This window comes from Vicugna pacos, chromosome 12 (genome assembly GCF_048564905.1).
Source record: "Vicugna pacos chromosome 12, VicPac4, whole genome shotgun sequence".
NCBI classification, from domain to species: domain Eukaryota; kingdom Metazoa; phylum Chordata; class Mammalia; order Artiodactyla; family Camelidae; genus Vicugna; species Vicugna pacos.
The window spans coordinates 60,924,798-60,948,482 of NC_132998.1; the positions used below are offsets into that span (position 1 = coordinate 60,924,798).

The window sequence follows — 23,685 nt, forward strand, 5'->3', positions numbered from 1 at the left end:
CTCAGGGATGTTATCCCTTGATTTAAAATGCCTGCCTCCATCGGGTCTGACAATGGACCCGCCTTTGTGGCAAAAATTGTACAGCAAGTGACAAAGACACTGAGCATCCACTGAAACCTGCACACAGCATACCGGCCTCAAAGCTCAGGAAAGGTAAAACAAATAAACAAAACTCTAAAACAAATGATAGCTAAAATCAGCCAAAAAACCCCAGCTCCCCTGGGTGGACATTCTACCCCTGGCTCTGTTGCGTATTAGATGCACCCCAAGATTTAATATTGGGTACTCTCCCTTTAAAATCCTCTATGGGCGACCGCCACCTTTAGTCTGGATAAAAAAACCCCACCCCAAAAATAGAAAATTTAGGGCTCCACCAACAACTGTTGGAACTAGAAAAAGTACTACGAGAAGTTTGGGGTTGGGTGATTAAAAAAAAAAACCATTTCATTAGGGGTCCAAGTGCATCCCCATAAACCAAGTGACCAGGTATGGGTAAAGGATTGGAAAAAAACACCTCTCAAACCAACATAAAAGGGACCATATTTAGTGGTATTAACTACTCCTACAGCTGTTAAAGTTGCAGAAATCATACCTTAAATCCACCACTCCAGGGTCAAGAGAGTGACTGCACCTCAGATGGAGGGTCCGTAAAAAATTGAGAGTGTCCCGGGAGACCCGCTCAAAATCAAGATCAAGAGTGACCGAAAAAGGATCTACGAGCCCTGCTCTAGCCACACCCGGAAGCTGACTAGTCCACACAGGGCCAAAGCCTGAGGATCTACGAGCCAAGCCCTGCTCTAGCCACACCCTGAAGCTGACTAGTCAACACACGGCCAAAGCCTGAGGATCGACGAGCCGAGCCCTGCTCTAGCCACACCCGGAAGCTGACTAGTCAACACACGGCCAAAGCCTGAGGATCGAGGAGCCCTGCTCTAGCCACACCCAGAAGCTGACTAGTCAACACACGGCCAAAGCCTGAGGATCGAGGAGCCCTGCTCTAGCCACACCCAGAAGCTGACTAGTCAACACACGGCCAAAGCCTGAGGATCAACGAGCTCTGCTCTAGCCACACCCGAAAGCTGACTAGTCAACACACGGCCAAAGCCTGAGGATCGACGAGCCGAGCCCTGCTCTAGCCACACCCGGAAGCTGACTAGTCAACACATGGCCAAAGCCTGAGGATCGTCCAAAGCCTGAGGATCGAGGAGCCCTGCTCTAGCCACACCCGGAAGCTGACTAGTCAACACACGACCAAAGCCTGAGGATCGACGAGCCGAGCCCTGCTCTAGCCACACCCGGAAGCTGACTAGTCAACACACGACCAAAGCCTGAGGATCGACGAGCCGAGCCCTGCTCTAGCCACACCCGGAAGCTGACTAGTCAACACACGGCCAAAGCCTGAGGATCTACGAACCAAGCCCTGCTATAGCCACACCTGGAAGCTGACTAGTCAACACATGGCCAAAGCCTGAGGATCGAGGAGCCCTGCTCTAGCCACACCTGGAAGCTGACTAGTCAACACATGGCCAAAGCCTGAGGATCGGCCAAAGCCTGAGGATCGGCCAAAGCCTGAGGATCGAGGAGCCCTGCTCTAGCCACACCCGTAAGCTGACTAGTCAACACACGGCCAAAGCCTGAGGATCGAGGAGCCCTGCTCTAGCCACACCTGGAAGCTGACTAGTCAACACATGGCCAAAGCCTGAGGATCGGCCAAAGCCTGAGGATCGGCCAAAGCCTGAGGATCGAGGAGCCCTGCTCTAGCCACACCCGTAAGCTGACTAGTCAACAACACACGGCCAAAGCCTGAGGATCGACGAGCCGAGCCCTGCTCTAGCCACACCCGGAAGCTGACTAGTCAACACACGGCCAAAGCTTGAGAAAAGCTCAACACAGCTGTTAAATGTATTTCTTTAGTGCTCCCTTGCCTCTTTCCTTATTTGCTATACCAGTCTGCGTACTAGCAGTGGGGCTAGCTAGCGTCGCCCCACCTGACTAAAACATAGGCCATAAAATCCTAATAGCTATTTTATATCTTGTTACAATTAGTGCCATCACCGCAGCATCATGTCTAAAATAATCATAAGGCTGATGCTACTGACGCTAATGCCCTCACTCCCCTTGGCTGCACAATGCACCTGCACGAAACCGGGTGACAGGTGGTCCATGTACCGGCCTGTATTTTCAGTTTATACTTATCAGCCGAGTCAATGCTATGACTCCACTTCAGATACACATATCAGGAAAAATCCTACTGGATTGACACAATTAAGGCTTATTATGTATCTAACATCAAATGCTATGGCACACCCGGCAAGCTGGTGTGCTGGACCAAGCAAACACATTATGGGATGAGTGATGGAGGAGGGGTACAGGACCAGGCATGCCGGCAAGCAGTCCAACAAAAAGTCCAGAGGCAATACCAAAAGTTATTACCTACCCGAAAGCCAATAAAACTTCCATCTTTAGCCGAGCCTCGGGATCTGAATCCACAAATAAATGGGCTGTTAGCCACAGTCTATGGGATTCTCAATCATTCCAATCCAGACCTGGCTAAAGATTGCTGGCTATGTTTGCGTCCTGGCCCCATCCAGCACCTGGCTTTACCTCTGACAAACCTCACTAAGACTTTCACCACAACTCATAGCGATGCCGTTTCTACCACTAGGAATTCCAGGCTGAACTGGGTACAGCTCGCCTACAAGGCACCAAAATATTATTTCAACAATGGAACTAACCCTTTAGAGGATCTAATCTAACTATAAATCAATGTATTAAAACCTCTCACTGTGGGTCTAGGGTGCCAACCCACACAAGGATGGTGTTCTAATAATGGGACTTATTTTGTGTGTGACAAATTTGCCTACCGGTGCCTCCCTGCCGGATGGACAGGGTTGTGTGCTTTGGCTTATCTCACTCCCCAAATAGACATTATACCTAATAATCAAAGTCTGCCCATCCCTATCATAACTCACCAGCATCCACGGAGATAAAACAAGCTATACAATTGATTCCCCTTGCTAGTGGGGCTCGGAGTGGCAACAGGGGTAGGTGCAGGCATCAGTGGCATCACCTCTTCATCTTATTACTATTATCAGCTTACAGGTAAATTCAGCCACGATCTCCAACAAATAACAGAAACCCTGAAAACTGCAAAATCAGATTAACTCTCTGGCTGAGGTGGTCTTACAAAACAGGAGGGGTCTGGACTTACTCACGGCCAAAGAGGGGGGACTATGCCTCTTCCTAAACAAAAAATGCTGTTTTTATGCCAATCAATCAGGAATTGTCCAAAAAAATGGTTCAAGAGTTACAAGACCGAGTAAAAAAAAAAACTTATTTTAGATAAGAGCCCATAGACAGGCTCCTGGGGCTGGACCTCCTGGCTGGCACCGTTCATAGGTCCCTTACTCCTGATTTTTGCAGTTCTGCTATTTGGGCCCTGTGTCCTAGACTTCCTGACCCGTTTTGTCAGTGAGCAAATAGAGGCTATAAAACTTTAGATGTTAGCCTCCAATTATAAACCCCTGCAACAGGTAAATGATGATGCTTACTCCAACAAGGGTTGTAAAAGCATCAAGAGGGGGAAATATAAAAAAAAAAGCCCAGCTGGGCTAACAAACTAAGTCACAAATCTAAATGTAACAAGTGTCGGATTACTGATCTGAGTTCTGCTGGGCTAACTCGTAAATCTGAAGTTTAGTGTCAGTTTACTGGGCTAACAAGCTAACATGTAAATCCAAGCTCAACAAGTGTCAGTAACGTGATCTGTTCCGAATTGATAAGCTTCAGTGTACTGATCCCTTGCTTTTTTGTTGTTTGAGCCTTATTCGCTAATAGCCCCGTACTTGTAATTAACCCTATAAAACCTCATGTGTGCGTCTTGGAGGTGCTCAGAGCTTCGAAACAAAAGCCCCTCTGAGCCCGCCGGCGTAATAAATCTGAGTACTCCAACCCTGTGAGTGGTGCTTGTTTCTTGGCTGGCCTGTCATTTACTCAGGCCTCAGTTGAGTCCCTGGGACATGCCCCACCAAGTGTGGGTCCTTGGCTTCTTGCAGGAAAGAATTCAAGAACAGGCCACAGAGAGATACATAGTCTATAGAGTACAGGCTGTTTCAGACAGCAAGAGAAAGGAAAGAAAGGTGTGAGGGTTGGGTGCTTAGTTTACAGTAAAAGTAGTTACACACCCCATAGTCAGAGTGCGATCTGTCTTAGAACGGAGAGTGGCCACAAGGTGCGGGGGGTTGTTAGTTTGTATGGGCTCAGTAACTTTATATGCTCACAAGTGGGAGGATTATTCCAACTACTTTGGGGAAAGGGATCGGACTCCCAGGAACTGGGCCACTGCCCACTTTTTGACCTTTTATGTTCAGCTTCGGTACTATCTCGGTGCCTGTGGGAGAGCCACTTACCATGTTAATAGATTACAATGAGCCTATAAGGATGCTCAAGTTCTCCAGGTCTGGAAGTCAAATCTCCCACCATTTTGGGCCTTGATGTTAATTGCTGTTGTTTCTTGAATGGCTGTGCTCTGCCCGCTTCCTTCCTATGGTGAAAGGAATGTTCTTTGTTATATTCAAAGGGCAGCAGCCAGGTGCCTGAGGGAACCTGAACAGATGTCCAGGGATCCCACACTCACCAGGTGCCCTGCCCGCTGCGGCTGCTCCCTGGGCCTTCACCATCTCCTGGTCCCCCACAGGGGCAGGGGTGGCCATGGGGACTGTCCAAAGGTCAGGGTACCGCCGCCCACGTGTCACCGTCCCCTGTGTAGCCCGGGATTTGGGAGGTCCTTTGGCCACAGCCGCCGGACGTTCTGCTCACAGCCTGCGCCGGGAGGGTACTGGGGTTTCCTAGTGCAAGTCTCCAGAGCGGAAGGTCCCTTCCGGCCAGAACTGAGGACCGGATTCCACTGCGGCTGAGACCCAGCCGGCTGCCAGGAAGACTTCGGCGGCGCGCGGAGAGGCAGGGGGCGGGGCCGGGGCGGGGCCGGCGGGCGAGGGGCGGGACCTGGAGAGATGGGGTAAGGACCTGGAGAGATTAACCGGAGTGACAACCGCTGGGAGACTGCTGGAGGCAGCGATGGGTGAAGATTCCTGGTCCCGGGCCCCTTAGACCTAGTGGGATGGGGAGGCCTCGCGTGCGCTTCCACCCGCCCAGCTCCCTACTTGGGAGCGCGGAGGGGATGTGGGGGGGATGCGCCGCTCTCCTGGCTGTAGCAAGTCCTTCAGCAGCCTGGGGAGCATGCCGAGCCTCACTGGCCGGCCGGAGGGTGCGGTCTCCGGGAACATGCTGCATGTGGCCTCGCAGGATTCCGGGAGCCCCGGAAGTTAGAGAAGCAAGCTCCGGGAGTTTGGGGGCACGCAGGTCTCAGGCCCAGTGGGAGGGCCTGCAGGGTGGAAAGTTTAGCACTGAGCGGTGGAGGAAGCAGCCCTGACCCGAGCAGGACAGGGACAAGTAGTGCCAGGCGGTCAGGGCCACGGCCTGAGGCCTGAATCCTCGCTTTGCCTGTTCTCCCTGTGTGACCTTGGGCACGGACTGCACCTCCCTGTGCCTCAGCGTCTGGGTTTGCGGAGGGAGGGCGATAGTGATCCATTTTACTGAGGGTGTGGGGTGACGGACCACCCCATCTGGCCCTCAGTGAAGGCTTAGACGATGTTGGCCATTGTTGTTACTCTGTTTACGGCAGTTTTACGGAAAAGGAAACTGAGGCTGAGAACTTGTTTTACTAACTTGCTCAAGGTCACACAGCCAGCAAGTGGTAGAGCCCAGGCCCAGCCAACCCCCAACCTATTCTAGAAAATTCTGCCACAAAGCCTTCTCAAGGTTTTCCTCACCCAGTGGACCAATTTACCTTTCTCTCCAAATATCCCCACACCCACATCTGGCTCTCTCCCCATAACCCCCTGGGGGCAGCACGGGAATCTGAGCCCCCTGGGTACTGCTGATGCCCTGGACACATTGGGGCACAGAGGAGGGGCTCAGGAAGTGCCGGCTTCGACTTGGTGAATGGTCACTTTTTATTTCAGATCTGTTCTCAGAGATGAAGCTAGCCATGCCTTGGGGCCATATCTCCGCCAAAGCCTGGGGCTCCCAGCAGGGCCTCCCAGTTCTCTGCCTGCACGGCTGGCTGGACAATGCCAACTCCTTTGACAGACTCATCCCTCATCTTTCGAAAGGTGAGCCCGGGGCTGAAGGGAAGCCAAGGGGTGAGGCAGCGGGACTGCAGGAGAATGAGGAGGGGGAGACGGCTGACCTAGACGCCTTCCTCTACCCTTTACCTCTGTCTCAGACTTTCATTATGTTGCCATGGATTTCGGGGGTCATGGGCTCTCGTCCCATTACAGCCCAGGTCTCCCATATTACCACCAAAACTTTGTGAATGAGGTCCGAAGGGTGGTGGCAGGTGAGTAAGAGATGGAGTGCGTATGTTTTTGTGTATGTATGTGCAAGCGCATGCTAGGGGCCAGGGGTAGGGTGCCCTGGGATGTCCCCTCATCCTTGGAGTGGGGTGTGGTGGCCAGGAGGCAATGCTGGCTTGGGAGTGACTTGGGGTCTGGCCCCAGTTTTGCCAGCAATTCTTAGGTGACTTTGGGAAAGCTGGAGAAAGCTGCCAAGAAGAGCTCGCTTCCTCCTGTGGGTTCTATCGGGGCAGTGGAGCTGGGCCCCCACTAAGCTGGTGTCCTGAGTGGGGCATCCCAGAGGCTGGGGAGGGATTTCCAGAGCACAGGGATTGCAGGATGGAGGGCAGAGGGAGTCTGGGCCCATCAAGACCTGGCTCCCTGTGCTTTCAGCCCTGAAATGGAGCCGTTTTTCCCTCATAGGCCACAGTTTTGGTGAGTACACTTTGTCCAGGACCAAACTGGTCCCAGGTGGTGGGGCTGCAAGGAAGGGAAAGGAGTGGGTACACGGTGCCTTTCCCCTGCACCGTAAGGAGAGACGAGGGGGTCCACTAGACACTGACCTTTGGGCCCTTTCGCCTTAGGCCCTCTCCCAATGTGACAAGGAAAGCATGGCCTTTTGAATGGTCAGGTCTGATCCGGGGGCCACCTGGCCCTAGGGAGGGAGCCTCAAGTGTAATGGTGGGGACAGGAGCCAGGCCCTGGACTTGGGGGTGGGTCAGCCCCCTGGGAAGGAGTTTTAGTAGGGTTTTGAGAGCTGGGGAATATCGACTGACTATTCTTTTGTCCCCCAGGTGGCCTTGTGGGTGGAATGGTAAGTAGATTGCTTTGCAGTGACACCACTGGCCACTGCTCCCGGTGGGGTGGGGAGAGCAGGACGAGGAAGGTGAGTTTACCTGGAAAGAGAAGTGCCTCCTCATAGCAGGAGTTTCAGGCCAGCGTTTTTGGGGGTGGTGCCAGCGTGCTTTGTGGATCCCATGGTAACCATTATTGCAGGGAGGTTCCTGATGGCGAAGTGTTTCGACATTGCCCATCCCTTCTGTCACAGAGAGTCCTGGAGTCCAGCCATCACACATAAATTGGTGCTGGGTGTGGACTGTCGGGGGAGGGGAGAGGAAGGTGCCCTAAAGGGATAGGAGATTCTTACCGGCCAGCACCCTCCCCCTAGCCTGAAACACTAGTGTCCCCAGGGAAAAGTCTGCACCCCATTTCCTTCTTCCTCTTCTAGTCATTCTTCCCTTCTTGTGCCACATCATAGTTTTCCTGTGTCTTCCCTGAGATGGTGGATAAACTTATCTTGCTGGACGCCACACCATTTTTTCTGGACATTAATGTAAGAAGGGGGTTTCCATGCATGCTGTCACTAGGGGAGACCCAGGTCCCAGGTAGTGGATACCAGGGAGGCGGGAGGAGGTAGCAGAGGGTAGATAAGGGGGCTCGGGGACCCCCCACAGAGGACAGGGTTATGCTGTTTGTACCCTAGGAGTGGGCAGCAAAGGGGTGCAGGGACCTTTGTTATCCTTGGAAACCCTGTGTGTGGCCTGGGATCTGCAGAGTGCCCTGGCTTTGATCATGAAGTGGCAGGGATGGGAGAGGGTAAGAGCAGTGGGCTGAGGAAGCTCTGGGGGCGCACAGTTTGATAGGCACTGCACTTGTTCTCAGACAAGTGCCTTTGAGCTGTGCACGCACTGCACAACTGCACACAGTAGGCCTGAGTGTGGTCTAGTGTGAGGAGTGCTGACCCCTCCCTCCACCACCACCCATGACAACCACCAGTGCTGTCTCTGCATCTGAGTCCTGGCTCTGCTGTTTATCTGCTGTGTGACCCTAGGCAGGTCACCTCTCCTCTCTGGGCCTCAGTTTGCTCACCTGTAAATGTAGGAGGTTGGACTGGAGGACTCAAGAAGTGCCTTCCAGCTCTGTCAGCCCATCATTCTGTTCCCAAGGGCTCGGTCTCTCACAGCTTCTTCATCAGTTTCAGTTTTCTTGTCCATAAAATGACCACAAATTGCATACAGGCAAGAACCATGGCTATCTCTTTACCACCACGTGCCCAGTCCTGGCACATAGTAAGTGCTCAATAAATGCACACTGTGTGAATGGAGAGTCGTGGGTTACTGCGGGGATCTGAGACTGCGGTGGCCACGGTCTCCCTTCTTTATCAGTGTCATCCACTGAGTTCATAGACACAGTGCTCCTGGGGGCTTCCTCCTGGGGGCTCTGGTGAGTGTTTGGTCCTCCATGTCCTGCGTTCCCTGGAGGATGGGTGGGAGCGTGACTTCACATTGCTGCTCCAGGCAGTGGGCTGTGGATAGGGCCAGGTCGTTCCCAGAGTGAGCTGGGGTGGAAATGGGTGCACTGGAACCCTGGAACTGTTCCCCCTCTGCCATCTCCTCTCCACCATGTGGACTGATAGCGTTAATTAAAACAGATGGCATTGCCAACCCTGGATGGTCCGTGACTTATGGACCCTAATAGTGCACCTTGGCCAAGCGCTGGGCAGTTGACGGAGATTTCCTTTCCCCTCCGTCATCCATCCTGATCCCACTAGCTGTCTCCGGCCACAGACAGGGCTGGGCTGGGTGTGGCTGAGGCAGACAACTTGCTCCGGATCACAGGGCTAGCTAGCAGGGCCCGATCCCTCACTGGGTCAGAATGCATCGTGGGCTAAGAGGGGTGCAGCTGAGGGTGGAGGGTGGGGCTGGGGGTGGGACTGGGCCCCTTTGCAGCCGGGCGCCCTGCCCACCCAGCAGAACCCACGAATCCTCAGGAAGTAGAGAACTTGCTGACCTACAAGCGGAGAAACATAGAGCACACGCTGCAGGTGGAGGCCTCCAAGAAGCCCTCAAAAGTGGTCAGCCAGGAGGCGATGCTGCAGGGGTGGGTGCTGGCGGGTGAGATGGGTGGGGTCGGAGGCCTGGGGGAGCTGGGGACACTGAGGGGGGAAATCCCCACGGAGGAAGCTTCCGTCTCCTACTTACAAATCCACACCAAGCCTGTTTTTCTCTGCGCTCCCCGGGCGGCAGGCCTCCTGGGGCTCCTCAGATGCCCCAGCTGGGACTTTACCTTCCTTCATTCTTCCCTCTCTGGAGCCACGCCCTTCACCCCATCCCTCCACATGCTCTCTGCCCTGCTACACACACACACACACACACACACACACCACTGATGTGAATATCCCCATCTATACTGGTCCGTGTCCTTTGAGGGGCGGCGTCCCCTTCCCTGCCCTCCTCTCCTTTCATCTCCTGCCCCAAGGCACCCAGCTTCCTTCTGTCTCCCTCAGGTTCCTGACGAATAACAGTCACGTGGGAGAGGAGTGCGGGGCTCTCCTCCTGCAGAGAGGGACCACGCAGGTGGCCACAGGTAAGGGACTCGCTTCCCGAGCCCATTGCTATTGGCAGTTCTTACTGAGGAGTGATGATCTCTAAGCTTTTTCACTGCTTGCTCTGGACCAGACATACTAAGTGCTTTGCAAAAAGTAGTTCATTTAATGCTCCCACTGCCCTATACTCATCCTATTTAGAGCAGGAGAAGCAGGCTTAGGTGCCCGGTCAGACGGCAACTGCACATCCCAGAGAGCCACGTCCTATGGGGACCTTGATCAGGGGTCTTGGGACTGAATACTGCTCTGCTGATCTTGTGCGGTGGGTGCCCAGTCCGAGACTAGGCTTTGAGGACTCCTACGGGGCTAGTGACTTTGAAGAGGTTGTTCAGAAGGGAGAAGTGGAGTTGATGGTACCTTGGCTTCAGGGCAGCATCAGGCCTGTGTTTTCTACACTTTGTTTCATTCAGGAAACCCAAGTCTGCTCTGTGCCCATTCCCAAGCGAGGCTGTAGGAGTCTTGGTGGGCAAGAGCAGACGCCCGCCGTATCCTGGTGGCTCAGTACCTGCTGGCACAACTCCACGGGGCGGCCATCCACAAGTGCCCTCGCTGGCAATGTCTCCCCCAGGAGTTGCGCAGGGAGGAGGCTCTGCTGCCTCAGGCGTCGTGGGCGAGCCCCTCCCCAGCACCAGACTCCCTGGTCTTCTTGGATGAGTTCAGCTTATAAGGAGCCAAATGAGGTAAAGATCAAAGACTCAAGTGCCTGTGGGACTGAGCAAGTTGTGGAATCACTCCACCTGCTGTGGTGAGGCCGCGGGAAGTGATGGAGCCTGGGCACGGAGACGGCGCTCTCAGTGGTTATCATGTGGGAGACTCGAGTCCAGCATGGCCAGAATTCCCAGTTGCTCAGGAGAAGTCAGAGGTCTGCTGTGTTTTAACTTCCCCCAGAAATTGCCAGTGCACCGTGAGGTCAGATGGAGTATGCCTAAGGAGGTTTTGTGAGTTGCTGTGGGGGACTACCTTAGTTATCGCCTCTGAGCCTTTGCCCCTCCCTGCAGATCTGTCGGGGGGAAGGGAGGTTGTCTGACGTCTTGGATGTGCTGGCACAGATGGCTGGCCTGAGGGGCCCCGGGCGCAGAAGTGGGCTAATCTGGAGTAAGACACGTCCCTGACCAGGCTGGGGAAGCCGATCAGGCCAGGCTGGGGTCACGTGAAACAGTGAGCACAGATGCTGAGCCAGTTGTCAAGAGGGTGGGGAGAAGAGGGAGGAGGGTGGGAAGGGTCCTGGGGCAGTGGGCAGGTGGCTGCGTCTTTGTGTCCCGACCAGCCCTTCTGCAGCAGTGTGGCCCTTTGAGGCCTGGGGTTAACCTAAAAGGAGACTAAACAGGCTCCCAGACCCAGCCGAGCCGGGGGACAGTGAGGGAGCCAGTGTTCCAGGCTCCTCCTGAGCCCTTTTCCTCAGGCCCCAGACCCCCTCACAGCCCCCATTCCATTCTGGAGCAGGACACACCTCCATCATCCAGTGACCCCCCCCCAAAATCTGTATCCCTTTCCTAGGGCTTCTGTTAAAAAGTCCCACAGACAGGGCAGCTTAAACAGCAGACATTTATTCTCTCCCAGTTTTGAGGCTAGAAGCCCAAGACCAAAGCACTGAGGGACTGTGACAGGCTGCCCTGCCTCGCCCAGCTTCCGGTGGCCTCAGGCACGCCTTGGCTCATGTGCGGCCCTCTCCCTGCGTTTCACAAAGTGTTGGGTGAGAGCGCACTGACAGAAACAGCGGTGAAGGAGTCAGGATGTGGGACCGAGTTTGTACTTTGCTCTTCAAAATAGAAGGGTCTGGGTTGGCCTCGCGGAGAAGGTGACTTCTGAACTCAGTGACTCAGGTGAGCTTCCAAGAAAGGCTTCGAGGCATGAGCTTCATCCGGCTTGTGGGAGGAACAGGAGCAGTGAGCCAGGGCGAGGAGGGAGGCCAGCTCTTGTATGACCCACCTCGTATCCGCGTTCCCATCACAGCCCTGGCCCAGGCCTCCTGGGAACAAGCTCGAGGTATTGGCATAAAGGAGGGAGAGTCCAACTACGGTTGGGGTTAATGACCAAGGATAGGGGTGGATGAGTGGGTACAGTTCAGTGGTAGAGTGCATGCTTAGCATGCATGAGGTCCTGGGTTCAATCCCCAGTACCTCCATTTAAAAAAATACATTAAAATTGAAAAATGACCAAGGACAGCCCTCTGTCAGTGTCCAGCCCTTGCAGCCAGCCTACCATGGAGGGTGCTCAGACCCTTCACAAGCTGGGCTGTTCTGGGTCTGCAAGCATGATTTGTTTTGACTTGTGCAGTTTAAACACAAAAATTTGGCATGAGGGGGATTTTTCAATAGGTTGGTTGTATTTAGCATAGAAAGGTTTTATGTAAAAATGGAGATTTCCAGTTTCTTTTGACAAATGGCAACACATTCTGCATTCCCCATGGGCACCAGCAGCTGGGCAGAGAGCCGGTGGCCATGTGAGCAGGTGGTGTACCCTCTCTGCCCTGCCTCTGTTGGCATTTGAGTCCATGAACTTGGCAGGTCCCAGCAGAGGAAGGCTGGTGGTGCACCAGCTTCCCAATAGCTCCGTGTGTTCACCAACACAGAAGCTCCCCAAACTCTCAGGTTCAAGGATGTTTATGGGGACTCAGTCACGTTCCATGATTGATTATTGACTGAATCTCTAGCTCCTCTGCTCTTCCCGAAGGATCGGGGGCAGGGCTGAAAGTTCTAAGCTTCTAATTACGGCTTGATCTTTCTGGTGACCAGCCCCCATCCTGAAGCCATCCCAGAGCCCACCAAGGGTCCCCTCATTAGAACAAAAGATGCTCCTATCACCCAGGAAATTCCAAGGAATTTAGGAGCTCTGTGTCAGGAACCTGGGTTAGTGACCAACTGTTAGGTTAAAAGATGCTCTGAGCACTTTTACCACTTTAGAAGATGACACATTTTTACAAGCTCTGGCCAGGAGCCAAGGACCAGGATGAAAAAATATGTTTCACAATATCATAGCCTCAATGTCACAATATTATAGCCTCTAGTTATTGGCTATGGCAGGAATGGAGGGAGTCTAGGGTTCTGATAATATGTCCTGCATTCAAAACGATTGTCTTATAAAATGTGCGTTTCATGCAACTTTTCCATGTGGGCGGGACTGAAACCCTTGGAGGGGGCATCACTCACAGGTCGCGGGGGAGCCCCAGGCACTGGTGCAGAGTCCACCCCTCCAGGCTGCGCCCGGCGTCTCCTCCCCGGGCTGGCCCCAGCCTCATCCCTCCTTGCTTCCTTCCCAGTAAAGCTGAGATGCTGACATCTGCCTCTGTATGGTTGTTAAGGGAATTCAATGAGATAAATTGGTGCGAAAGCCCTGTTCCCCTGGCTTTTGGCACTTGGTGACTGTGGGGTTGGAATCTAACTGAGGAAAGTATTGAGCACCAGTCTCTTTCAAGTCCAGAAATGCCAGGGCCACTTGATATTTGGACTCTTTATTTAAGTGACATCTGTGCTGGCCCACTGGGCTGAGAAACACAGTTCCTGCCCTCACAAAGATCGCTGTCACAGCAGCCAGCTGTGGGAACGCCGCAGGAGGTCAGGATGTGTCAGGTGGAAGGAGCCTTGGAAGAGCTGGAGGACTTGGCTGAGGGGAGGAGCAAGCCTCAGGGCAGAGAAAACAGCATGATGGGGGAACCCCAATACCTTGGGGGTCACCCCCCCACCAGATAACCTCTTTTAAAGTCTTTTCACGTCTTCTGAGCGGCTGAAGCCCAGGCTGGGAAGAAGGAGGGCAGTGAGCCTGGGGCAGGGGACCCAGGGGTCACCCCCAGTCCTGCACACACAGCGGATCCAGTCATCTATGCAGGGAGGTCATGGCAGGAGCCAGAGGCAGCCCAGAGGCCTCGGCCTTGGCTTCGTGAGGCTGAGAGGATCTAGTAGTGCGGCAACCAGAGAGTCTTCCAGTTGCATGGTCCTTCTAAGCATCTGAGTCATAAATGCCTGGCTAAGAACCTCTGTCAACAATTAATCATCTAAATTTATCATCTAAAAGTTCCATAATCTCTAATTAAAGGGGGAAACTTATTTATGGAAAATAGCTCTCTTAATGTTTCCATAATTGTTTCTTTCTCGGAAAGCCACTTTGTATTCAAACATCAGTTTTCCGGCAGGGAGACCTAACGTCCCTCCCCTGATGGACCTCTCACCTTAAACCCTCTCCCCCGTGGGATTGATGGTCTTCCAAAGTGCTGGGCAGAGATGCCAACCTGGTTATCATTTATTTTTGTTTTTTAATTTACTATTACTTTTTTTGAACAGGTGCTAGTTCACATGGTTTAAAAATTCCATACCCTCCTGTTTAAGTTTGTTCACGTCGTTCCTGTATTTTCTTAGATAAATACAAACACTTGCAAATGTATGCCTTTACCTCCCTCTTACAACCGGCCTCGCTGCAGAGCTGGTTCTGCAGCCTCCTTGCTACCTGTACTCACCATAGATCTTGGAGATTAGGTCACATCTTCTTCACGGATGCAGAACGTTCCCTGTATGACTGTCATCACCAATTTAACCAGTTCCCTGCAGAGGACGCTAAATGTTTCCAGTAACAAGCAAGGCCACACTGCATAGTCATGTTCTTGGCTTTGTGGAAGTGTTAACAACCTATATAGTTCGTGGACACACACTCAGATTAAAACTACATTGAGATATCATTTCTCCCCTGGCAAGAGGTCCTAGGTTTCAAAGGCATTGCCAGGTGCCCTCCATGGCTGTCCCTTAGCACTCTAGCCTGTGTTTGTTGGGTGAAAGGCCTATGTGCCCGGCTGTCACTAGGTTGGAATTCTGTCCACTTTATGGGTGAGAAGTTATATCTCAATGTGGTTTTAATTTGTATTTTCTTTTTACGATAATTTGCATTTCTCGTTTTTTTGTTTGTTTGTTTAGTTGGTTGGTTCTTTCCTGAGAACTGTACATTCCTGTCCTCTTGTCCATCTGTCTAATGGGTTACTGGTCTTTTCTCAGTTTTTAGGAAATTTTCATTTGTTGGAGAGATTGAATTACAAATACTTTTTCCCAGGTTGTCATTTGGTTTTGCTTAGAGTTTTTTTTTTTTTTGCTGTTGTTTTTTATTTATTTCCCCTTGCAATGCAGAATTGCTTTTAGTGTAATTGAATTAGGTCTTTTTTATGGCTTTTGCAGGTTGAGTCATAGTTAAAAGCTCGTGTTTGATTCTGATACTGTTCGGGGCGGTTGGCATTTAAACATTGGACACATTGGGAATTGATCTAGAGGACAGGGTGAGGTTTGGATCTACCTTTGTCATTTTCCAGATGGCTCCTCAGTTGTAATTCCACTTTATAAAAGTCTGCCTGTCTGCACCCTCACCGGCATAAGGGGCAGCCGCATCCCACCCTGGCTACCCGTCTGTCCTGGCTCATCTCTGGGCCTTGTTTCTGTCTTTCTGTGACTCTGGCTGTCTGTCACTTGCCAGCACTGCATGGGGTAGATTACTGAGGCCCCACGGTGGGCTTAATGTCTATAGGGCAGTCTCCTTTCCTTGCTCTTTTTCAGTTTTCTTGCTACGTTGTTTTTTCTGATTTATTTTTCCATATGAACTCTAGAACCAAGTAGTTTAGTTCCCTTCCAAAATCCTGTTGGTGCATATGTGTACATTTAACTAATAATAATATTATTAATAATAGTAATCACAGTAGCAGTAATGTGCCCATCACCCAGCCAGACAAGAGAACAGCACCTGTTCCTCTGAGCCCTGGCCACCCCCAATGCCACCCCCTCTCTGACACCCGAGGAAAACATCTACTCACTCGCTCACCAAGTGCTTTCTGAGCACCTGCCGTGTTGCAGGCTCCATTCTTGTTCTCGGGCCTGGGGACTCAGCTGTGAATAACGGACCAAACTCCTTGTCCTCAGGGAAGCGTAAGGCTTCTCGGAAGAAAGAAGCAGCAGAAGGTAGACACTAGAGCTTGTTAGAAAGTGCGGGAGTCATGGAGAAAAGTAATCAGAGGGGGCGGAGGGGCTCGGACGAGATGTTTGTGGGTTTAAAGGGGTCATCAAAGAGGCCTGGCTGGGACGGGGGTGTTTGAGCAAAGACGTGTAGGAAGGAGGGGGCCGCCTTACTTCTCTCGGGCAGCACGTTTGTGGGGTTGACCCCCTACTCTCCACGCTGCTGGCGTTGGGCCGGGTCTGAGGGTCTGTGCCTCCGACACCCTGTGGCCACTTCCTGAGGGACACTGTCCAGGCAGGAATTGCTGGCTGTCCATCCGCCTGGGTGAGGCCAGGTTGCCCCCGTTGGAACTGTCAGGTGGAGATGGGACCACCCAGGCCTCCACCCCTCCCACCTTTCTTTTTTGGCTCAATTTCTCTTCAACAAGTGATGATGCGATTCTTAGCTGTTGGGTACCTCCTGGTGCGTAAAGATCTGAATGAACATTGTAAGGTTCTCAGAGACGAGACTGCAATGCCAGGTGGGTCCTGTTCCCACCACCATCATCCTGTACTCCCCTCTGGGGTGGCCCTGGCTGAACCCCAAGAGGACGTTGGGGGTGGTCCCCGCAGGTCCAGGCTGAAGAAATGAGCCCCGGCTGAAAGGGCCTGGGGTCCCCGGGGAAGCCGAGCTGAGGCCCCGTCTCTGTGCTTCCTTCCAGGTCTGGTGCTGAACAGAGACCGGAGGATCACCAAGGTGAGTACCGCCGTCTTCCTGCCCCTTCACAGTTTGCCTGTCAGCCTCTTTCTTTTTCTTCTTTTACTGTAGTAACATAAATATAGCATAATACTTATCACTGTAAAACCATTCATAAGTGTGCCTCTTAGTGGCGTTGAATACATTCACGATGTTGTGCAACCATCACCCACCACCCCCAAATTTTTTATCATCCCCAAAATAAAACCTCCATACTCACTAGACACCAAGGCACCCTCCCCCAGCCCCTGGCAACCACCATTCTGTTTTCCGTCTCTGTCCACTGACTCCTCTAGGGACCTCATATAAGTGGAATCATACAGTATGTGGCTTTTTGTGTCTGGCTTCTTTCACTTAGATAATGTTTTCAAGGCTCATCCACTTGAGAGCGTGTGTCAGAATTTCATTCCTTTTATGGCTGAATACTGTGGATGTACCATTCATCCACGGATGGTCACCTGGGTTGTTTCCACCTTCTTGGCTGTTAGGAGTAACGCTGCTGTGAACGATGGTGTACTGATATCCATCTGAGTCCCTGCCGGCAGTTCTTTTGGATGTACACATAAGAGTGGGACTTCTGTGTCACGTGTGAGGCCAATGTTTAACCTTTTAAGAAACCATCAACCTGCTTTCCATAGTGGCTGCACCGCTTAACAATCCCACCAGCAAAGTGTGAGGGTTCCAATTTCTCCACGTCCTCACCAACACTTGTTATTTTCTGTTTTTTAAATTGTAGCCATCCTAGTGGGTGTGAAGTGGCATCCTGTCTCTTTCGAATCATCAGTCTCCTAATGGCAAGGGCTGGGGCAAGGGAGAGGATCCTGAAGTTAAGATGTGTCCCAAATGGCGCTGGCAGGAGTGGGGCTGCACCAGGGTTTGCTCTGCCCCTGGGAGAGGTGTTGGAGCCCCTGGGAGAGGTGTCAGAGCGGGTCAGAAGCGTCTGGGGCTCACAGCAGGGGCCCCTACTCTTCTCCCAAGTGCCTCATGTATGTGTGCTCCTGGAATCCTCACCGTGGCCCTGGAGGTAGGAACTGATGTGATTTGATAGTAGAACAAGTCCACTCTCCATGTTCTTTTAAGCATTTTCTTGGCTCTTCTTGTGTATTTCACTTCCAAGTGAAGTTTAGAATGATAAACTTCTGCTAAAAATTATATTGGGATGGCATGGAATTTGTAGAATACTTTGCGAATTCAGTTATTATAAAAATTATGAATAAGGATCACCTGGCTTACAGTAAAGACACCACCCCAATTCCGTGGGGACTGGGCAGTGGGTTATCCAGAGGGAGAGGTTTGACCCTAGATCCCTGCCTCACACTATGCACAAAAAATTAACTCAAGATGGATCATGGATAAAATATGAAAGGTACTACAGTGAATGTTCTAGAAGAAAATAGAGGAAATGGCCTTATGACCTTGAGGTAGACAAATACATTTTAAGTAGAACAGCACACACATATCATGAATTAATGAAAATAATGATAAATAGGGCTTTATTAAAATTTAGAGTTTCTATTCATCAAAAGACAATTTTAAGAGAGGGAAAGGGCAAGCCACAGACTAGGAGAAGACATTTAAATGTATAGGTCTGCTAAAGGACTCACGCCCAGCATGTAGAAGGAACTCCTACAAACCAGTAAGATTAAAGACTGACAACCTCATTTTTAACAACTGACAAGATGTGAACAGGCACTTTTTTTTTGTATTAATGGTTTTTTAAAAGATTGTTCTTCCTCTATTTTATTTTTTTCAGTGAGGGGAGCATAACTAGGTTTATTTATTTATTTTAACAGAGGTACTGGGGATTGAACCCAGGACCTCATGCATGCTAAGCATGCCCTCTACCACTGAGCTATGCCCACCCCTGCACATCTTGAAAGAAGCCACCCAGATGGTCAGTAAGCACGTGAATGGTGCTCAACGTCATCAGTTATTAGGACAATGCAAATCAAAGCCCCAGTGGGATACCTCCGCGCCCTTTCCAGAACAGCTGAAACTGGGAGGCCTGACAGTAAATGCCAAGTCTTAATGGGGAGGTAGAGCAACCAGGCTCTCCCACACTGCAGGAGCAAGTATCCCTTGAAGCAACCATTTTGGAAAACTGTTTGGCAGGAACCACTAAAGCAAAACATATGCAAATTCCCTGCCCAGTAATCCCGCTCCTAGATAAACACCCAGCAACAGTGTGTGCTGTGCGCTCCAGACGATGTAACGGGAACGCTCCTGGCAGCTTTACTCATAGTAGCCCTGAAGCGGAATCACCCAAATGTCCCTCAGCAGTAGAGTGGAGCACATGTTATACATTCACACAGTGGAACACAGGCATGAAAACACACACACACACATTTACAGTGTGAAAGCAGCCAAAACCAAAAGAGAACAACACCTGGTGTGATTCTCTGTATATGAAGTTCAGAAAGAAGCAAGATGGATCTGTGGGGCTGGAAGTCAGAATAGGTGGTGTGCTCGGAGAGAAGCCCCGGGGGAGCCTGCGGGGGCAGGGGGGCTCCAGGCCTCCTTCGGGTCATGGCGGCCCGGCTGCACTCACTGTCCGAGGCCACGAGCAGCAGACACTCAGGTCTGTGGACTTGGCTGTCAGTTACGTGTGAACTACAAAAGAGAAATACAGATCAAGGACTGAAAGTGGACAAGGAAAAGAAGGTCCCAGGAGGGGTGGAGAGGATGAGAAAAAAGAAGCCAGAAAGAGAAAGTACGCACCCAGCAGCCGTCCTCAAAGGCTTTCTTGGAGAAATGCCCTTGTGTTGTCGCTTTTGAGGAAACTGCACAAAGCCAGGCTTGTGTGACATCTTCACGTCTGGAGACATGAGTGGAGGTGACATCCCTCAATCTCTGCCTTGGGGACCAGCATATAATTAAGTTGAGGGCCTGACCGAGCCTGCAAGCCACAGAGCCCCCGTCCTGGCGGGAGAAGCCTGTTAAGCAAGGCTCGGGTGGGGTGGAGGGCAGTCCGGTCCGGGAGTCTGGGCCACCTGAGTCCTGGCGCCACCTCCCGGGAGCTGCTGATGGCAGCGCAAGCACTTGGCCTCTCGGATCCTCCCCGGGAGATCACACGTGCATGTCTGGGTCCTCAGACGTGCCTGGTGGATGATAAGGGAACCTGTTTCTGGACAAAGCACCCAAGGTCATTGTAGCCTGAGGAGCAGCAAGCGGCTGGGAGGGATCAGGGCAGAACAAGGACAGTGAGTGTTCGGGGCTGTGACCAGATAGCTGTGGGGTGTGCTCTCCCAGGAACAGTCCATGCATCGCAATGGGACAGGAGTACCGCGCATGATGTGACAGAGCCCGTCCGTAGGGGGCGCCTGCCCTCGGGGACTTCTTGGACTACAGCAGCGCAGGCCAGAGTCCATCTGAAACGAGCGAAAAGCAGCGAGTGAGATCAACCTTAGTAATATTTTCTAGCTCCGTGTATCCCAGATGTTACCATTGCAGCACGTAATCAACATAAAAATTACTGAGATGTTTGATGTGACTTTTTCATACTAAGTCTTCAAAATCCAGTGTGCAGTTTATACCCACAGCACGTCTCAGGCCGGGCTAGCCCCTTCTCAAGCACTCAGTAGCCACGTGTGACTGACGGTTATTACCGTGTGGACAGCAGACTCAGACCTCTTCAGTGGTCCCAGGACAGGGAGGTCAGGGCTGTGATGGAGGCCAGTGGGGGCCGTGGGGACATCAAGGTGTACTCTTTCTGCACGGTGGCTTAGCAAATTTCTTCCTCATTGAAACGGTCAGTGGAGGTGGGTGAGCTCTGCTTGCAGAGTCCAGGGCCCAGGGTGGCTGGGCAGCACTGCAAGGCAGCGTGTGGGACAGGACAGGAGGTGTGGAGGGGCCACACCTCAGGCCTAAAATCAAAGCCCAGGAGTAGCCCAGGTCACTTCTCTGCGCTTAGTTGTACGGCGACCCTTGGCTGAGGGGATTCTGGGAAGTGCCCTCTGGCCGGGCAGCCACGAGCCCAGCAAGGACAGATGCAGGGGGAGGACGACTCTTCGGCCTGAGGGAGTTAAAGAGCCCTCTGCTGAGGAGGTGATGTGCCTGGGCACGGGGCGTGCTCCTGGGTTAAATGGCCAAAGGAGTCCCCTCTTCCCCTAAAAGAGGGTGAGGCTTCACACCCACAGCAGTGCTGGTGCCTTGTGGTGAAAATTCTATGCTTTTGTCTCTGCAGATAGAGCATTGCTTAGATTTCGTCAGCAAGGAGCTGTTTGAGCACTGCATCAGGAAGCTGCAGGCCCGCGTCCTGCTCATCAAGTAAGTCTGAACCTAGTGCCCCAGACAGACAGGAGTGCTGGCATCTCCAGTGTCACGCTTCCGTCTTTCTTGGTTAGCACCCCCGCAGCTGGTGTGTGGAAGGCAGGGCGATGGGAGGGCTTGGGCAGCAAGGAATGGCAAGGACTACACCACACCTTCAGCAGGTGTCTGTGGAGGGGACACCCGGGTAAGGCAGAGGCTGGCAGACACTACAGTCTGGCCTTCGCTGTACCAAATCCTCCAGCCCCTGCACCCCTCGCATCCCCAGGCCTACACTTCCTCTGTCTGCCTTCCTCCCCTCCCCCACCCCCCAGCCAGAAGCCATCCACTGCCCCTGGGTCCCACAGCACAGCGAGATCCCACATCCACAGCTTCGATGCCACCCCCAACTCCACCACAGCCACGCTGGACCATGGCATGCTCGAGGCAGGAACTGTGACTCCCAGGGACACATCTGTGTCTCAGGTGTCGAGCACAGGGGTTTAGAAGGCATGGACTTGAGGTGCAAATCCAAACCACAGTGAGATACACTGCACACCCTCTAGGATGGCTAGACTCTAAAAGTGAGATAAGAAGTGTGGCAAGGATGTGGAGAACCAGAACCCTCACGTTGCTGTGGGACTGTAAAATGATGCAGTCACTTTGGAAAATAGTCTGGCAGCTCCTCGAGCCATTAAATTACCAGGTGACCGTATGACTCCGCAGTTCCATCCTAGGTATGAATCCAGCACCTGTCCACACAACAGCTTGTACTGACAGCTCATACAGCAGCCTTCAAAATGGAATGCATAGTGCTGGAGGCAACCCAAATGTCCATCAAGGGACAGATTAGCAAAACGTGCCTTATCCGCACAATGGACTATTTTTCAGCAGTACAGTGGAGTGAGGCAGTGATACACACATGGATGAACTGTGGAAACACTATGCTAATTGAAAAAAGCCATTCACAAAAGTCCACTTAGTCTGTGATTCTATTCACATTTAAGTCCAAAGAGGGACCTCTAGAGGCAAAGCTGAGCAGTGGTTATGCAAGACTGGGAGCTGTGTGTGTGGTGTGTGTCTGAAAACTACAGGTTTGGGATTTTTTTTGAGGTGATAAATGTTCTAAAATTGATGATTGATGGTTACACAACCTTGAGTGTACAAAAATCCATGGGATTGTACACTTGAAATGGATGAAATGATCCCAATAAAGCTGTTAAAAAGAGCCCATCCAGATCCTGGCTCTGCCATTTGGTGGCTGTGCCCATGGGCAGGACTGTTGAGACAAGCCTGAAACACTTTGCTTGTGGGGGCCGCGGTGAGCCCTGAGTGCCAGTGGGGAATGGACGACTCAAACGTGAATTAAATTTGGTTCAGAGGGACCCAGCTGTGGGAAAATCAGAGGGAGCCCAGGCCTGTTTTCTTCAAGCCTGGAGCCCAAGGGAGGGGGAAGAATGCAAGATGGTCCGAGATGAACCTTCCTCCTCCGTTTTCCAGGGCAACCCAAGGATATCATGATGTGAGGAGAGAAAATGATGCCAACAAAGAGCCCATGCTGTTCAAGATCAGGATGCTGAGAGCTGTCCTGAAAGAGGTGGGTGCGCAGGGCTCGGGTGGCTGGGGCCTGGGGTGGTGCCAGGCTGCTCTGGGCTCCACACCTCACCCACCCCTTTTCCTGCCCTGGTCTAACAGGTGACTCCCAGGAGCTACCAGGCCTCACTCCCTACTATGGTCAGTCCGAGACCTGGGGTCACTTGTAAATCAACAGATTTTTTCATTGGCAGAATCTTCCAGTTTTATTGTCCTCATATATCCCCAGGCCAAGCCCAACTCAGCAGCCCTGTAATTTCCTAGGGCCCCAAATGGGAACAGATGACCAGTCCCGTCAGTAGGTGCTGGCCTCCAAGTTGGAGGGCTGGGACATGTGACTTTGACCCTTCCCTGCGGCTTGTGCAGGTAACTTGGCATTGTCCCAAAAGGGAAGCCCATGTGGCTGGCTGGCCAGAGGGCCGTGCCTTCCTGTCTTGTCAGCCTCTCTCCTGGGCAGGAGCAAGTCTGAAAGGCTGCTCATTCTGCTTTTTCCAAGCGGACCTTATATGATGATCAGAACCAGTAGCCCTGACTACTGCCCCCCCCCCCAGTCTAGCTCTATTACCTCAGCTCCGAATGGCCTAGAACCCCAGGCTTTAGGCTTTTCCCTCCCAGCAGGCCTTTCTCACTGGCCAGGCCCTGAATCACCCAGGGGGTGCAGTGACTGGCTAGGGCCTGCAGAGCTGTGGGTCAGTCACTGCCAAGGCTCCTGGTGCGGGACACTTGGAATCTCGGGAGGCAGTAGGCACGGGAAAGCCCCAACATGCCCTCGGCCCCCTCCTCTGTCACCTCACCACACATCCCCTCCCTCTCCCAGCGGTTCCAGTTTGTGGAAGTCACAGGCAATCACTACGTCCACATGAACCAACCCCAGCTCGTGGCCAGTGTCATCAACTCCTTCTTACAGAGCAAGGAGAGGATCCCAGCCCAGCTGTAGCCCCAGGGCTACGAGACCTCCTGCTTAGCACGGGACTCCCAGCTCCTAAGCCCAGGCCAGGCGTGGTGGGGACAGGCTTTCCTGATCCTGAAGACCAGCATGGCTGGCAAAGAAGCTTGTGGCAGAGTTGAGGAGGACATGCCAGGATTCTGACTTTAATACCTGTGACTGCAAGGGGAAGACGGTGTCTGGATTCGGGGGGTTATCTGTTTTGTGAGCGGGTAGTGGGTGGGGGGGCTAGGACAGTCCCACCCAGCTTTTGTGGCCTTTACTTGCTGCCCAACTGAATGAAAAATAAAATGCCCTTGTATTCTCACTGCCTGCAGGGGCTTCTCCACTGGGGAAAGGGGAGAATATAGCAGACACTTAGCCCTGAGAGGGAAGTCCAGAGACCGGCTGGGAACAGAGCTCAGGGGAGGGAAGGAGCCACTTCCTGGGCCAGTGGCTTCCTGAGGCCAAGTCCTTGTGCTGGG

General features: G+C 52.4%; 1 protein-coding gene and 1 long non-coding RNA gene across 2 annotated transcripts; one reads left to right on the forward strand and one right to left on the reverse strand.

The window, feature by feature from the left end:
• Positions 1 to 5,086: 5,086 nt before the first annotated feature.
• Positions 5,087 to 23,528, forward strand: SERHL2 (serine hydrolase like 2). The gene is given in 13 exon segments (XM_031671803.2): positions 5,087 to 5,319; positions 5,322 to 5,361; positions 6,024 to 6,173; positions 6,287 to 6,400; positions 6,789 to 6,830; positions 7,190 to 7,209; positions 7,654 to 7,728; positions 9,166 to 9,275; positions 9,682 to 9,761; positions 16,403 to 16,437; positions 20,621 to 20,703; positions 22,183 to 22,279; positions 23,093 to 23,528. Coding segments are annotated over 13 exon segments (1,095 nt in total). The 5' UTR covers positions 5,087 to 5,190; the 3' UTR covers positions 23,213 to 23,528.
• Positions 17,904 to 20,535, reverse strand: LOC140700520 (uncharacterized). Its single transcript, XR_012078931.1, has 2 exons — positions 19,156 to 20,535; positions 17,904 to 19,047 (listed from the first exon to the last, which is right to left on the reverse strand). It is a non-coding gene; the product is annotated as an uncharacterized lncRNA (long non-coding RNA).
• Positions 23,529 to 23,685: the final 157 nt, after the last annotated feature.